General features: G+C 36.8%; 1 protein-coding gene across 1 annotated transcript in view; it reads right to left on the minus strand.

Moving 5' to 3' along the window:
* Window positions 1-499: 499 nt before the first annotated feature.
* LOC149543372 (uncharacterized) overlaps window positions 500-14,799 on the minus strand; it is a 50,378-nt gene continuing 36,078 nt past the window's right edge. The window contains exons 6-13 of the mRNA XM_089798174.1: window positions 9,766-9,858; window positions 8,461-8,640; window positions 8,268-8,335; window positions 8,098-8,149; window positions 7,897-7,950; window positions 7,708-7,800; window positions 1,263-1,329; window positions 500-992 (exon numbers count right to left, since the gene is read on the minus strand). Of these exons, the coding sequence (XP_089654300.1) occupies window positions 901-992; window positions 1,263-1,329; window positions 7,708-7,800; window positions 7,897-7,950; window positions 8,098-8,149; window positions 8,268-8,335; window positions 8,461-8,640; window positions 9,766-9,858 (699 nt within the window). The 3' untranslated portion in view covers window positions 500-900. The remainder of the gene's footprint in view (window positions 993-1,262; window positions 1,330-7,707; window positions 7,801-7,896; window positions 7,951-8,097; window positions 8,150-8,267; window positions 8,336-8,460; window positions 8,641-9,765; window positions 9,859-14,799) is intronic.

The following is a 14,799-nucleotide window of genomic DNA, read 5'->3' on the forward strand; positions in this document are numbered from 1 at the left end:
CATTATAGTCAATACTGTTATCACTCTGCTGTATAAAGCTAGCAATAATAGTTATAAAGTTGTGTTAAATCTTGATTTCCAATATTGTCATCCCTCCAAAAATCAAGATGCCATGTAACATATATGTAAGTTAAAAGCACTTATTATATCTACAAACAAATCGCAACACAGCCAATACACCTTATACATGAAGGCAATTTAAAGACACTGCAATTTTAGTGGTGGTAATTAATTGACAAACAGCTAAATTGACAAGTGAAAATCATTGTTGCCACCAAGAAGTAGCAGGAACTTTCAGTACCAGTTAAACAACCTCCTTATCTGTCTGATTGTGTGATTAATTCAAATGAAATAAATTATAAAAGAAAACTAGAAAGAAATTTGAAGGCGAACACCACTGTGGAAGTAAATGGTACTTACCACCAAGAAACCTTTATCAGTCTAATTTAGACTATTTGCAAATAAATAACAGCACAGAGCATGGATCTCTGGATCAAACTGTTCAAAAGACAGATTAGATGACTGACTTATTGATAAAAATATGAAAAACTAATTTGCTAAAATACACATAAAAAGAGTCGAGCTACATCAGAATTCACCCTGCCAATATAAATAAGAAAGAGCGCCAACCCCATTCCAGCAATAAAACCTCATTCATCTTCAACACTTCTCATTTCCACTTTGCAGGCCACAAATACTCAGTTATGAAAAATGAAGGCCTGACTACCTCTCAATGTCACTAAAATGAAAGGCATCTGAGAAATTACATGTAAATTTATCAAATCCTAAATTGTCAGGTTAACATCTCTCTTGCAAATGCCACCCAACAATGTCTTTTCTAGAAAGCTGAACTCCCTCTTGAGTTCAAAGTTACTATCAAATTCTCAGAATTTCCTTCTTTCAACTGAACTTTCCGATTTCAACTTTCTTCTTGATTGCACGGTGACCATGGTAAATAAATGAATCTATGATCCCTGAAACTGTGAAGATGCCTGACCAAGAAAATATAAGAAATAGATCAGAACTAACCACATTCTACCAAATGATTGAGCTGCCATTTAAACAAAGGTTTAAAAGAATTCATAAATCTACCTTTAATTGCAACCACATTTAATGAACTAAATATCACATATTAGAAAACAACTAAGAAAATTCAAGGCAAAACTCTGATCTACATAAGGATGCCACAAACCAATCCAAATAGACAATGGATTTAAATTTGGGCATTCTCATTGCTTGATCCTATTAATAAATGTGCCTACCTCCAACAATTGCACAAACATTTGTTAGGAAATGCAAAAATGGGGTCCTTTGTTCTGTGAACTGAACCTGCAATGTAAGGTCATCCAATAAGAATTTATCTTGCAAACATTATAAATGAAACAATATCAATATTGTATAATGAACCAAGCCAGCTTCTATAATCACTTCAACGAAACAAACTAGACCTTCAAGACAGTTTCCTTCTATTAGTTTGCAACACATATACCACATGCTTTTACAAATAAAACACGATCAACATTGCTGTTTGCTTTTCAAAATAAACTGAGTAAATTCCCAAGTGATGACTAAAAAGCAAACTTTTTGTTAACGTGTAGCAATTGATATGAATTTTCTAATTCTGCAGACACAGGAGAATATACTGAAGAACATAGTATAAAATTTGCTAGATTTTTCAAATTCTGATAGGAATATGCTGAAGAAACCAGTTCTACTACTAAGAGGGGGTGAAGCAAAGCAATATGAGACAACCAACTGCTTATTTATTATTGATCAAATGAGATACATTTATAGGCAATTACATAGCAAGAGTTTCTAAAAGAAACTGAAAGACTGAAATAGAAAGATTCTAAGTAACCTGTACTATGAGAATCTGAACTAACTATTTACATAGTTGACCATTAATATACAAAATAATTATTCTAGCACCCTCCCTTGATGGTCAATCTATTAACAACACCACGTTGCCCCCTGAATTTGACAAACTTCTCCAGGTTCAAAGACTTGGTGAGAATATCTAGTCTGATCCTCTATAAGAACATACTGCAGCTGTACTGATCCATTTTCTACCAGCTTGTGGATGTAATGACAATGAAGCTCAACATGATTGGTGCGTTTATGGAAGACCGGATTTTTTGGCCAATTTGAGCACACCTTGATTATCAGTGTACAAGCGAGGACCCACTTTTCACATTTGGATCTCAGGAGGCATCCATCAGAGCCAAACTGCCTCACATGTTGCCCTAATTGTTCCTCAATATTCAGCATCAGTTGAGGAAAGAGCCAATACCTGCTGCTGCTTGTCGGTTCATGTTACAGCACCTGTATCCAAACTGAAGACATACCCGGAGTGGATTTTTGTCATCCACTAAACCTACCCAATCTAATCTATATAAACAATCAGCTTTGGATCCTTGCACATGCTGTTCAAAATGCCAAAATTTGCAGTGCCTTTCACTTATTTCAGCACTCACTTTGCTACAATCCACATCAACCTTTGCGGCTGCCATAAAGCGACAATTGTACATCACAGCAAAAATAAGATCAGATGTTGCCTAAATGTTATTTCATTCACTGCGGGTGAACCAGAATTGGCTAATAATTTCAGCCCCTTCTCTATAGGTGTCGAGGAAGGTTTACAATCCTGCATGCAAAACTTGTCAAGCAGACTTCTAGCATAATTAGACTGAGAGATAAAAATACAACCAGTGGTCTGTCAAATCCCAATAACAAAGCAATAATGGAGAAGTCTCAAATCCATCAAGTCAAAAGCTTGGCACAAATCTTGTTTGATTGAAGCAATCGAATGCATTGAACTGCCAGTAATGTTCAAGTCATCATGGGCAACAAGAAATAAATGTCATTACTAGAGTGTTTGACATAAAGATAAGTGTCAAAATGACTATGCTAAACACCATCATCAACCAAAATACTGATCAATCTTCATATACCATGCCCAAGGAGCCTGTTTTAGTCTTAGAATGCTTTGACAAGTTTACATATTTGATCTTATTTGCCAACAAACTTGAAATCGGGAGGCTGTGTCATGTAAACTTCTTCCTACAACTCACTGTTGAGGAAGGCACACTTGACATCCATCTGATGAAAAGTCCATTCAGACTAGGTTGCAATAGCAAGAAGACAAGTTGTGCTCAGCTTGGCAGTTGGAGAAAAGGTCTTCTCATAGTCAATGCCCTCCCGCTGTGTGAATCCTCGAGCTGCCAATCTGACCTTGTATTTACCCACAGTACCATCTGCATGATACTTGACCTTGAAAACCCAAACACTTAAATAGGTTTCTTCCAGGAGGATGATCGAAAAGGACCAAAGTATTATTGTCCAAAAGACTATAATATTCTGCCTCCATAGCTTTTTCCCACTTTGGAATGCCTTTAGCCTTTGACTATGTTTGAGACTCAGGTGTTGTGGATGTTGGTCATAAGAGAAAAAGGGATTGTGTTTTATTGCCTGCTCTTTCTACGAGTTGACCTACCCTCAATGAGTTCCTCGTGATGAAAAGCTCCTATAGTTCTGCCCAACATCTGAGATAGGAGAAATAACATTTCGTGGGGAAGGTGGAACAAAATTATCTATATGCAGTTCCTGAGGAAAATTGGGTGGTGAAATATCATGACTGATAGACTCCTCATCTTCAGAGTCCAAATGATTTGAAGGGTTCCCATAAGGGGAACCAAGAGGAAGACAAACACCCACATCAGATGCCTTCACAAGTTGACCCTCAGATCTAGTAGTAGACAAAAATGGACCAATATGAGAGAATTTGTTTCCACATAAATCAACTGGGATGCCTTGTAATTGTCATAACCAGTAAACATAAGTTTTTGGCTCTTAGAATCCAGCTTGGCTTCTGGCATCCATGATCCACCCATGAGTTGTAGAACCGAAGGCTTTCAGATGGCCCACCTTATGCTTGCAACCTGAGGAGGCTTCTTCAAGAATCACCTTCTTAATGGCCTGTGTGGGTGACTGGTTCAAAAGGTAGACTACAGTATAAACTACTTCAGCTCAGTATTTCTTAGTAACGTTTATATGTTCCATCTTAGAAGAACAATTTCAGTAATAGTGTGATTTCTACGTTTAATGACACCACTCTACTAAGGGGTGTATGGTTTGATGAGTTGGTGCTTCATGTCAGGTGCAGCAGATGAAGTAGAGAAGTCAGATGAATTTGTCTCCACATAAATCAACCGGTATGCCTTGAATTGTCATAATCAGTAAACATAAGTTATTGGCTCTTAGAATCCAGCTTGGCTTCTGGAATCCATACATGAGTTGTAGAACCGAAGACTTTCAGATGGCCCGTCTTATGCTTGCAACCTGACGAGGCTTCTTCAAGAATCATCTTCTTAACAGCCTGTCTGGGTGACTGATTCAAAAAGTAGACTACAGTACAAACTACTTCAGCTCAGTATTTCTTAGGAACATTTATATGTTCCATCTTCAGTAATAGTGTGATTTCTACATTCAATGACACCACTCTGCTGAGGAGTGTATGGTGTGGTGAGTTAGCGCTTAATGTCAGGTGCAGCAGATGAAGTAGAGAAGTCAAATGAATTTGTCTCCACATAAATCAACTGGTATGCCTTGAATTGTCATAACCAGTAAACATAAGCTTTTGGCTCTTAGAATCCAGCTTGGCTTTTGGAATCCATACATGAGTTGTAGAACCGAAGACTTTCAGATGGCCCACGTTATGCTTGCAACCTGAGGAGACTTCTTCAAGAATCGTCTTCTTAACGGGCCTGTGTGGGCAACTGATTCAAAAGGTAGACTACAGTATAAACTACTTCAGCTCAGTATTTCTTAGGAACATTTATATGTTCCATCTTAGAAGAACAATTTCAGAATAGTGTGATTTCTACATTCAATGACACCACTCGACTGGGGTGTATTGTGTGGTGAGTCAGGTGCAGCACAGGAAGTAGAGAAGTCAGATGAAATGTACCCCTTGCCCATTATCTGACCTTAGGGTAACACTCTAAGACCTCGACTCTTTCTCAACTAAGGCATTATATTGCTGAAATGTACCAAACACATGATTTATTCTCAAGATAATACACCCACATATTTCAACCAAAATCATCAACAAATAATTAGAGGTACCTGGTCCCAATAACAAGAGTATTTGTTGGCCCACTTAAATCAGCATTAACCAATTGAAGTACCTTCGATGCTGGCCAAGAATCACCATCTGCCAATGGTGTTCAATGTTGCTTCCCAGCTTGACAGGCTCTACAAACTGCATGGTTTTGAGTTTGGATCTCTGGTAGACTAGCAACAAAACCTTCCTAAGAAAACTGAGGGAGAGAGTGCACGTTCAAATGCCCAAAATGTTGATGCCAAAGTTTGTTGATGAAAGTACTCCTAGCTGCCATGGCATGCTCCTGAGAATTACCAGAATTAGCAAGTCTATAAAGGCCACGATCCTCAAGTCTCATAACCATTGTTCTGTGAGTCTCCCTATCAACAATGTTGCAGATGTGCAAACTGAAAACAATATCCAACTGGGAAGAATGTCTCATGATCTGGCTGACTGAGAAAAGATTGAGTTCATGCCTACAACATAGTATACATCAATAAATATTAAACTTCTCCCTCTAGAGTGAATCCGCACAATGCCCTTAATAGAAACTATATAGTGTATACCATAGTTAAAACACTCACCAAGTACTCGGCGAGCTTCCAACACTCGCCAATTTTTCACGAAAAAACTTGCAAATTTCAATTACTTGGCTGGGGGGAAAAACTCGCCAATTAATCGTCGATTAATGGGGCGAGCAATTGGCAAGTTTTTATTAAAAACTCGTGGAGACAATAGCCCGCGCACTGGCCCAGCAATATAGGGCAAAAAGTATGTTGTTTTGCAATGCCAGTTACATTTGTGTGTTCTAAAGGCTTGAGGTGTGGATAGAAGAAGGCTTGGAGGCATTCTTAGGTGATTGCAAGTGATTCAAGGCAGATTTGAGTGGATTCGTAGAGGATTCTAACCGGTTTTAGAAGACCAATTTCTTTCCAAGTAGGTTCTTTTTATCATAGTTGGAAAACTTTTTATAGTTTTAAAAAATGTTCTATTGTTTTGTTGTTGCTTGTAAATGAATTCCAATCATTTAAAAGCATTTCAACTCTATGTTTGAATCATTTGAAAGCCATTCAGCTCTATGTTTGATAAAAAAAATTGAAGAATATGTAAGATTTTCTAAAAACAAACCCTAGTTGTTTGTTTAGTTTGTTTAGTTCATACTCATAGATCATTTTAATTTGTTTATTCATTTTCCTATAAATTTATGTGTAGGGCAGCAGTTAAGCATTAAAAAAGCATGACAACTCCGCAAGAAGAGTGGCCACAAACACCATGCTCATCTACATATATAGGCACTCGGCCTAGAAATGCAAGAGATAAGGCATGGCGGTTTGCCTATGAAGCTCCAAATGATGTTGGGAAGGTTATGTGCATTCCATGTGAAAAATTTAAATCTGGAGGCATAAACCGCTTCAAATACCATCTTGCAAGCATAAAGAAACATGATTCAAATCCTTGTCTCAAGGTAACGATGAAGAAAAAATTCATCAATGCCCTACTTGCAGCTACTGAAGAGAAAAAATTGAATAGGGTGAGGGCGAAATTAGATATGAGGGCAGCCATAGCTGAATCTCAAGGAGCTCCTTTTGATATGCGAGAAGAAGAAGAAGAAGCACTTGAGAACATACCGCAATCTCTTCATGGCCCACTGATCCACAAACAAAGTGTCTCTTTTGCTGGTTCCACTTCTTCTACATTTCCTAGTTCTTCATCACCATCCGCGTCAGGGATAGGGAGTTATTTTGTGTCCAGGAACACAGCTGGATCACAGCCATCATTAGAGGGCACTGGATGGAACAAGGAGGTGCATGAGCAAACTGATATTGCAGCAGCTGATTTTTGGCCATGAATTTTGGTGAATTTGTTCCCAAGAACACAAACTGTACTCAATCCGATCCCTTGTGATTGTATACTTTTTGCAGAAAAGGGAGAAGGGGTTTCAGACACACTGGGGGACAGAGAAGGTCATTAAAGTAATGTATATAGGCTAATATATAGGGCAGATGGATTAAAATTTAATATATAACTGAAAACAACTCGAAACAAACTAAAGCAAGCTGAAGCTTTTACAAGTATAATAATCCATTGATTTCATAATCCATCTGAAAGACTGACAATCATAGACATAACATATCAGGGATCTATTTGTTTTAGAATGTTCTTTTTATTCTTGTGCTTTTCAAACTGTTTGTTTGTGTGTACCATAGGAGATAAGCGCAGGGAAAGAAGTAACATCCCATCCCACTTCCCAAAACATCCTAGTTGTCTAAAACAGGTAAGTTGTCTCCAGGCGCATCTTTCGGTAACACTGAAACCATGTGATGTGGAGGGGAAAGGGAGGTTGGTATTTGTCCCATTTCTTTTATTGCACAATCAATGATTTTTGTCTATCAGCTTCACAATCACATCAAAGTGAAACTGCATAGAATGAATTTGAACTAGATTCCATTTTACCATTCAACATGCAGATGTAAAGGCATTCACAGTGACATCCAGAATAAAAATATTACAGAATACTCTTGATACTAAAGTATGCACAAACAACAAAAATTATTAACACATTTGAGAACAAGAGAACTGTAAACTACAATTATGCTTATGCTCACCTTTATTGGGGAAAGATCATAAAAGAAAAACACGCCAGGAAGAGACCGGCTTAATCCAATTTCTGCTGCTTTGAAATGTTCAGTCACTGAGAACTACAAGTAACCATATTAAATTTGCAGTTATGGCACTCATCTTATTGTTATTGTGTATGTATAGAATGTAAATTCATACTCCAAACCCATACTAACCTGATTAGTCAATATCTTGTTCCCTCTTATATCAGTATAAACGGTTGGGACCACCTGAAAAAAAATGTATAAAGGATATACACCAAAACCAAAGTTGCTTCAGGAAAAAAAGATATTGAACTTCACAGCGTTTAAAAAATCAATCCTCAAAGGTCATAAAGGGGAAAAACAGCAACACCTTGATAAACATGGTATTCCTACCTTAATAAAGTACTGGTACATGCCAGTGGCAGTTAGTTGTCCTTGTTCTACTCTGCAAGAGAGCCAAATGAGATAAAATTCAGTCTAGTTCTGACACTTTAGTGTATCGAATCAAAGCAAGCACTCAACTTATTTAATCAAAGTCCTTGCATTGCAACCACCTTACTTACCCATCAAGAGGATTTATTACTCCAGGGAAATGTGCTCCAAAACTCAATTTATGTATTTTATGACTAACCTGCAAATCACCATGCTTCAATGTTTAGAACTGTGCAGAACAATACAACTATCTCCTGACTAGTAACTAAACTGAGGATGAAAAAAACTCTTTTTAAGCAAAGACAAAGCCAATCAGCCACTTGCATTGAAGCTCTCCTTTTGAAATGCCAAGAGATCGTGTACATGCATATTTGAATGCTGGAAACTTTTGCCTGGAGCAAAATGGAAATTGCCAGCCACTTTGTTCACCTCAAGATACCCATATATATTACATCCTTCACCTTCCTCCTCTTTAATCTTTTGAAGGAAGCCTTCTCTTTTACACTACAAAAAATCACAAGCCAATTGAAAATTATCTTGTATATAAATAATAAAAGCAAATCATGTGATATCAAAAGATAAAAAATTTAATAACTTCAATTAAATATAATTCTGTTGCCTGTGACGTTCACTCAACTGAAGAAAATTGAAACTTTCAATGCAAGTTTCTACAATGTTGGTGAATGCTTGTAGAAACAAAGCAAATAAGACTTCAAAACAGCAATCAATCTGTCCTATTGCTCAATTTTTTGAGTTACAAGTAATTTGATTAATGCAACTTCAAAGATGACATCAGTTTTGAGCAAAAAATACTTGGCAACTTGTTTCCCCAATTCAACACAATGAATGTCTAAAATAAGCTCATTGCATTTTATAAGCCTCCCACAGGACCGAATACCTTTTCATAATGCTCTGATAATTGTAAATGCACTATTTTGCCTGGATTTGTTCTCTATTTCTGCTGAATTATTTTTAGTGTATACTCAAATAATCTACCATAAAGTTACAGGTACTGAGTTATAAACAAAATGTTGTGCCTTGTACATACTTGTTTCTTCTTTGTTTCATTTATTAAAAAGATGAGCCTCCTTCCTGATACAACTCATGCTACAACTAAATCCCACTGTGGTGACTAAGTATATCAACATATTAAAGCTTAAAAGTTAAAAATAAGACATCTCGAACTGCATACTAGAAACAACAGGGTAACATAATTATGACAAAAGTACTCAATACCAAACAAGAGTAGCACAAAAATCTTAGTATTAAAAATTATCTATGATGAACCAAAGCATCTGTACTTTTGAATTCATTAACAGGAGATAAGTCAGATAAATCGGTAAGCTTTGTCAATGTCCCATAGTAGAGCGTACTTATTTTCATATCCAACGCATTGAAAAGTATTACTTACATGGAAATAGATGATACAAATTAGCATGTGAGTGGATTAAAAAATGTAGTATAGTCAGATATTCAAACTAGGAGATAAAAATAGCAAATACAGATATAATTATATAAACAATCCATTAAATTCAGTTGTTTTAATGTTGTCAGAATATGCTATTTGCCTCCATAACAATCCAAAACCTACATGAATTAAATTATGAGAATTGTATATAGGATTCTTACCTGATCAATCAAATCAGGATTTGTCATTGCCCAGCCCTTCTTACGATATGCTTCACGGACTTCCTCACAGTTATTGCAACATTCATCATCTGACTGCATAAAAACACCATCAAAGTAGTTCATCTCATCAAGACATCGTAAAACTTACTCATTTGATGTATGTCATCAATATCCCTATACAAATGCATTAATACATCGAGGAAGCAGAAAAAGACAGTTTTTTTTAAAAGAATGTATATAAACATATCATGTTTTGTAGATGGTGTTGCAAACTCTATATTTTTCTGTGGTACATTTGTTTTGAGCTTAACTATGAACTCAATGCTTTAATTTTTAAGCAATAATCAAATATAAATCATCCTTCTGATGGAAAAAGAAAATCTTGTGGCCTATTAAAATATTCTTAAGGAGATCAAACTTGAGTATTGTTGCTTGTTGCAACAGCATCTGAGCATTGCTACAACAACAAAGCACTTCTCAATATCATGATTCCCATATGAAAGCATTCCTCTATCCAGGTAGAAGAAAATGAAAAGTAGTTCTTAATCAAAAAAATGCATATAAACATATCTATGAACAGATCATTTTGCATACACAAGATAGGTATATAGTTCTATTATCTATAGTATAATACCCTTGAACTATACTTTGATTTAATAATTCTAAACTAACAATCAAATGTACTTAGTCCTCGATATGAAAACGATTAACGCTTGAAGCCCACAAAATATTCTTAACGAGAACAAACTTTAGTTGATAGAAAACAGTTAACATTAGAATTTGAAGAGGGAAATGTATAGTAAATTGTTGCAGCAGTGGCTAGATACTGCTACAACAATAATAACCTTCTTAACATAGAAGAAAGATACAGTTGCAGGTGTGCCAAGGCACTGCACCTGTACCCCTTTCTATATCAAGAACCTCATGTTAATCCACTTCTCTATTTAGGAAAAACAAAAAAAGCTGATTTGCAAGGCTTTTGAAGATAACATCAAATCCCACTCTGTGATCCATTAACTACACAATTTAGGTGAGAGAGTGAAGATTGTAGATACTAGTAACACTTCTGTGATGCTCAAAATGCAAACATTGATTTACCTAGGGAAACATAGGAGGAAGCTACTAGTGATGTGAAATAATGATGTATAAATTGGGCCTTCATTGCTTCCAGTTTATACAGGATTATTTCACACTTCTAATAACCTCCTATATTTCCATAGTTAACCCACTTTATTTGTCATCTTCAGCATTCTATAGACATTACTAGTATCTATAATCTTCACTTTCTTGACTATGCTGTCTTTATTAAGAAGTAATTGGAAAATATTTGCTTGCTATTAACAATGATCAATATATCATAAAGAACGAACGATGTTTCCTTAGCAAACGATCGTGAAGAATAGAAACATTCTATTCTAGCTAATAGAAAATTAACAGTTAACTACAAGCTAACTAAATATTAGAAACATTCTAATATTTCCAATAGATTACAAATAGATAACCATTAAATAATACTAGATAATAATAGAAGTTATCTATTACCACAATACCCTTCCTTAATGGTTAGGTTAATCTATCTAATGTGGTCGGTCCTGTTAACTTGATAACGTCATCGTTATCAACAAGCAATGTGGTCAGTCCTGTTAATTTGATAACGTCATCGTTATCAACAAGCAATGTGGTCGGTCCTGTTAATTTGATAACGTCATCGTTATCAACAAGCAATGCTTCACCTTTTATCTATGATATGGGTTCAAGACTTGTTTCCTGACCTAGTCTAGTTTTTGTTCCATCCTTCTCAATTGTGAATAAGGCTTGCTTGTATAAAATGAATGGCATAAGAGGTAATGCAAACAGTGTTGTAACAACACCTTTTTGTTTTGTTCTTTCACTTTTGTTTGTTGTAATATTCTCCTCTAGGGGTATACTAGATGTGTCTATTTGATTTTCCCCTATTGTTGCCATTCCAACCTTTTCAATTTCATCTATTCTCACCAATGCAAGATTTGAGCATAACTATGCTACCATGGTGAAACCCTTTAATATCCTTATTAGGTGTGATTTGTGGTCGGTCCTGTTAATTTGATAATGTCATCGTTATCAACAAGCAATGTGGTCAGTCCTGCTAGTGATATCAACTAATAACCATTTACTAATATTTACAATAGATTACAAATAGATAACCATTAACTAATAATAGAAGCTATCTATTATCATAATACCCTCCCTTAATGGTTAATCTATCCGCAACACCAAGCTGTCCTCTAAATTTGACAAACTTATCAAGACCTAGAGACTTGGCAAGAATGTTTGCAGTCTGATCTATTATAGGAACATATTGCAAGTCTATTGTCCCATCTTCAACGAGTTGTCTTATGTAGTGACAATGAACATCCACATGCTTGGTTCGTTCATGGGAGACTAGGTTTCGTGCTAATATGATAGCGTCTTCGTTATCAACAAAGTGGTTGGTCCTACTAGTGACATCTACCTATCCCCAAGCATCCGACGAAGCCAAACAACTTCACAACCTTCCTTAATTGTCCCTCTGTATTCAGCCTCTATGGAGGAGAGAGAAACTGTCTACTGCTCCTTACCAATGCATGTGATAGCACTAGATCCCAAACTAAACACATATTCAGAAGTTGTTTTTTTATCGTCAACAAAGTCTGCCCAATCTATGTTTGTAAACCCACTGAGTCTAGGATTAGAACTCCGAGGGTAAAGAAGTCCATAGTTTGTAGTGCCCTTCTCATAACAAAGCATACCCTTTGCTGTCATCCAATGATCAGCCTTGGAAGTTGTCATAAAGCATGAGATGTAGCTAACTATGAAGTTGATATCAAGCCTAGTAGTAGAGAGGTAGATGAGGTTGCCTACTAGTTGCCTATATGTAGTATCATCAACGAGAGGAGAATCAAACTTGCCTGATAACTTGAGACCTTTCCCCATGGGTGTAGCTGTAAGCTTACGATCCTGCATACACAATTTGTCTAATAGAGCCTTGGCATATTTGGACTGAGAAATGAATATAGTAGAAAATTATTGCCAAACCTCAACACCTAGGCAATAATGCATGAGCCCAAGGTTAGTCATATCAAAAGACTAGCATAAATTATATTTGATTCCCTGAATCAACGATGTCGAACTACCAGTGATGATCAAATCATCCACATAAATAACCAGAAGGGTGATGTCATTGTCAGTATTCTTCATGTATAAATTTGAGTCTAATGAACTCCTCTAAAACCTTGATCACTAAGGCACTTATCAATTTCCATGTACCATGCCCCGGGGCCTGCTTCAAGCCATACAGAGCTTTCACTAATCTAAGAACCTGATGTTCTTTACCAACAACCTTGAAACCAAGAGGTTGTGTCATGTAGACCTCTTCATTGAGGTCACCATTTAGAAAAGCACTCTTGACATCCATCTGATGGACCTTCCAGCCAATTTGTGTTGCCTTGGCTAGGACTAATCTGATTGTGCTCATCTTTGCAATAGGAGCAAAGGTCTCTTTGTAATCAATGCCCTAATGCTGAGAAAAGCCTTTTGCAACTAAACAAGCTTTGTACTTATCCAAAGTACCATTAAATTTGTATTTGATTTTGTAACCTATTTGCAGCCAATGGGTTTCTTCCCTAGTGGAAGATCAAAAAGGACTAAGTGTTATTCTTCGGCAAGCTCTAGTGTTCAAATGTCATGGCAAGTTCCCACTCTAGAATTCCTTTAGCCTCGAAATAAAATTCTATGAATATTGCCCATAAGAGAAAAGTTAATGAACTCTATAGGTTTGCTCTTTTCCCGAGCAATTCTCCCATCAATGAGCTCATCATCTCAAGATCAGCCAGTGTCTTAGCCAACCATTTAGGCCAAAGAGGAGAATGACCAACATTAATATCAGGACATGCTCTATGATCAAGTTCCTCATTAGAAGAATCGAGATCAAATTCAAGTGAAGCACTTGCATATCTAGGTGATCCTATAGGAGAAGTCAGAGGTGTGTACACAGGAATAACTGGTACAAACTGGAGTTGTTGGAGCCTCACCATCAGGTGCACCTAATGGAAGCCAAACTCCAAAATCATGAGCCTTCATAGGCTGGTTTGTTGGATTAGGAATAGTAGAAACATGCATGGATGGTCCTCACTGCTCATCAAAGACTACATCACGACTCTACAGGAGACAAGATGTCTTAGTATTGATCAAGCAATGGGATTTGAGGAGACTACTATATCAAACAAGCATGAATTTTTAACTCTTGGCATCCCACTTGGTGTGTGATGCATCAGGGATCCAAGCAAAAGCAAGAGAGCTAGAAACTTTCAGATGACTGATTATGGGTTTGCAACCTAACCAAGCCTCTTCTGGAGTCTTACCTTTGACCACTGCTATGGAGGACCAATTCAAAAGATAAACTGCAGTGTTTACTACTTCTATCCAAAATTGCTTCGAAACATCTCTGTGTTCGAGCATATATCAAACCATCTCTGTGATTGTTTTGTTCCAACGATCAACTACATTGCTTTGTTGTGGTGTGTGGGGTCTGCTTAGATGGCGCTTGATGCCATGAGTATCACAAAAGCTAGAGAATTCATTAGAACAAAATCCCCCTCCATTGTTTGACCTAAGAGCGATAATAGATTTCCCAGACTCTTTTTCAACTAAAGGTTTAAACTTCTCAAAGTACAGTAAATGCTTCTGATTTCTTTTTAAGAAAATCAACAAACATCAGAAAATACTTGGACCCAAGAACAGAAGGAGTGGCCATAGGGCCGCAGATATCAACATAAACAAGATGAAGTACCTAAGAAGCTCGCCACTGATGAAAGGTGTGTGATGTTGCTTCCCAGCCTAGCATGCATCACAAACTTCAATTTGCTAAGTCTGAATCTCTGGCAATCTGAGGACTAGCTCTTCCTGAGCAAGCTAAGAGAGATAATACACATTTAAGTGCCCATACCGTTGATGCCAAAGTGTGCTGACAAAAGACCGTCGAGCAGCCATAGTTAAGTCCTTAGAATCACCAGAATC

Source organism: Cupressus sempervirens, chromosome 8 (genome assembly GCF_028749045.1).
Source record: "Cupressus sempervirens isolate cs-2001-9-10 chromosome 8, ASM2874904v1, whole genome shotgun sequence".
NCBI classification, from domain to species: Eukaryota; Viridiplantae; Streptophyta; class Pinopsida; order Cupressales; family Cupressaceae; genus Cupressus; species Cupressus sempervirens.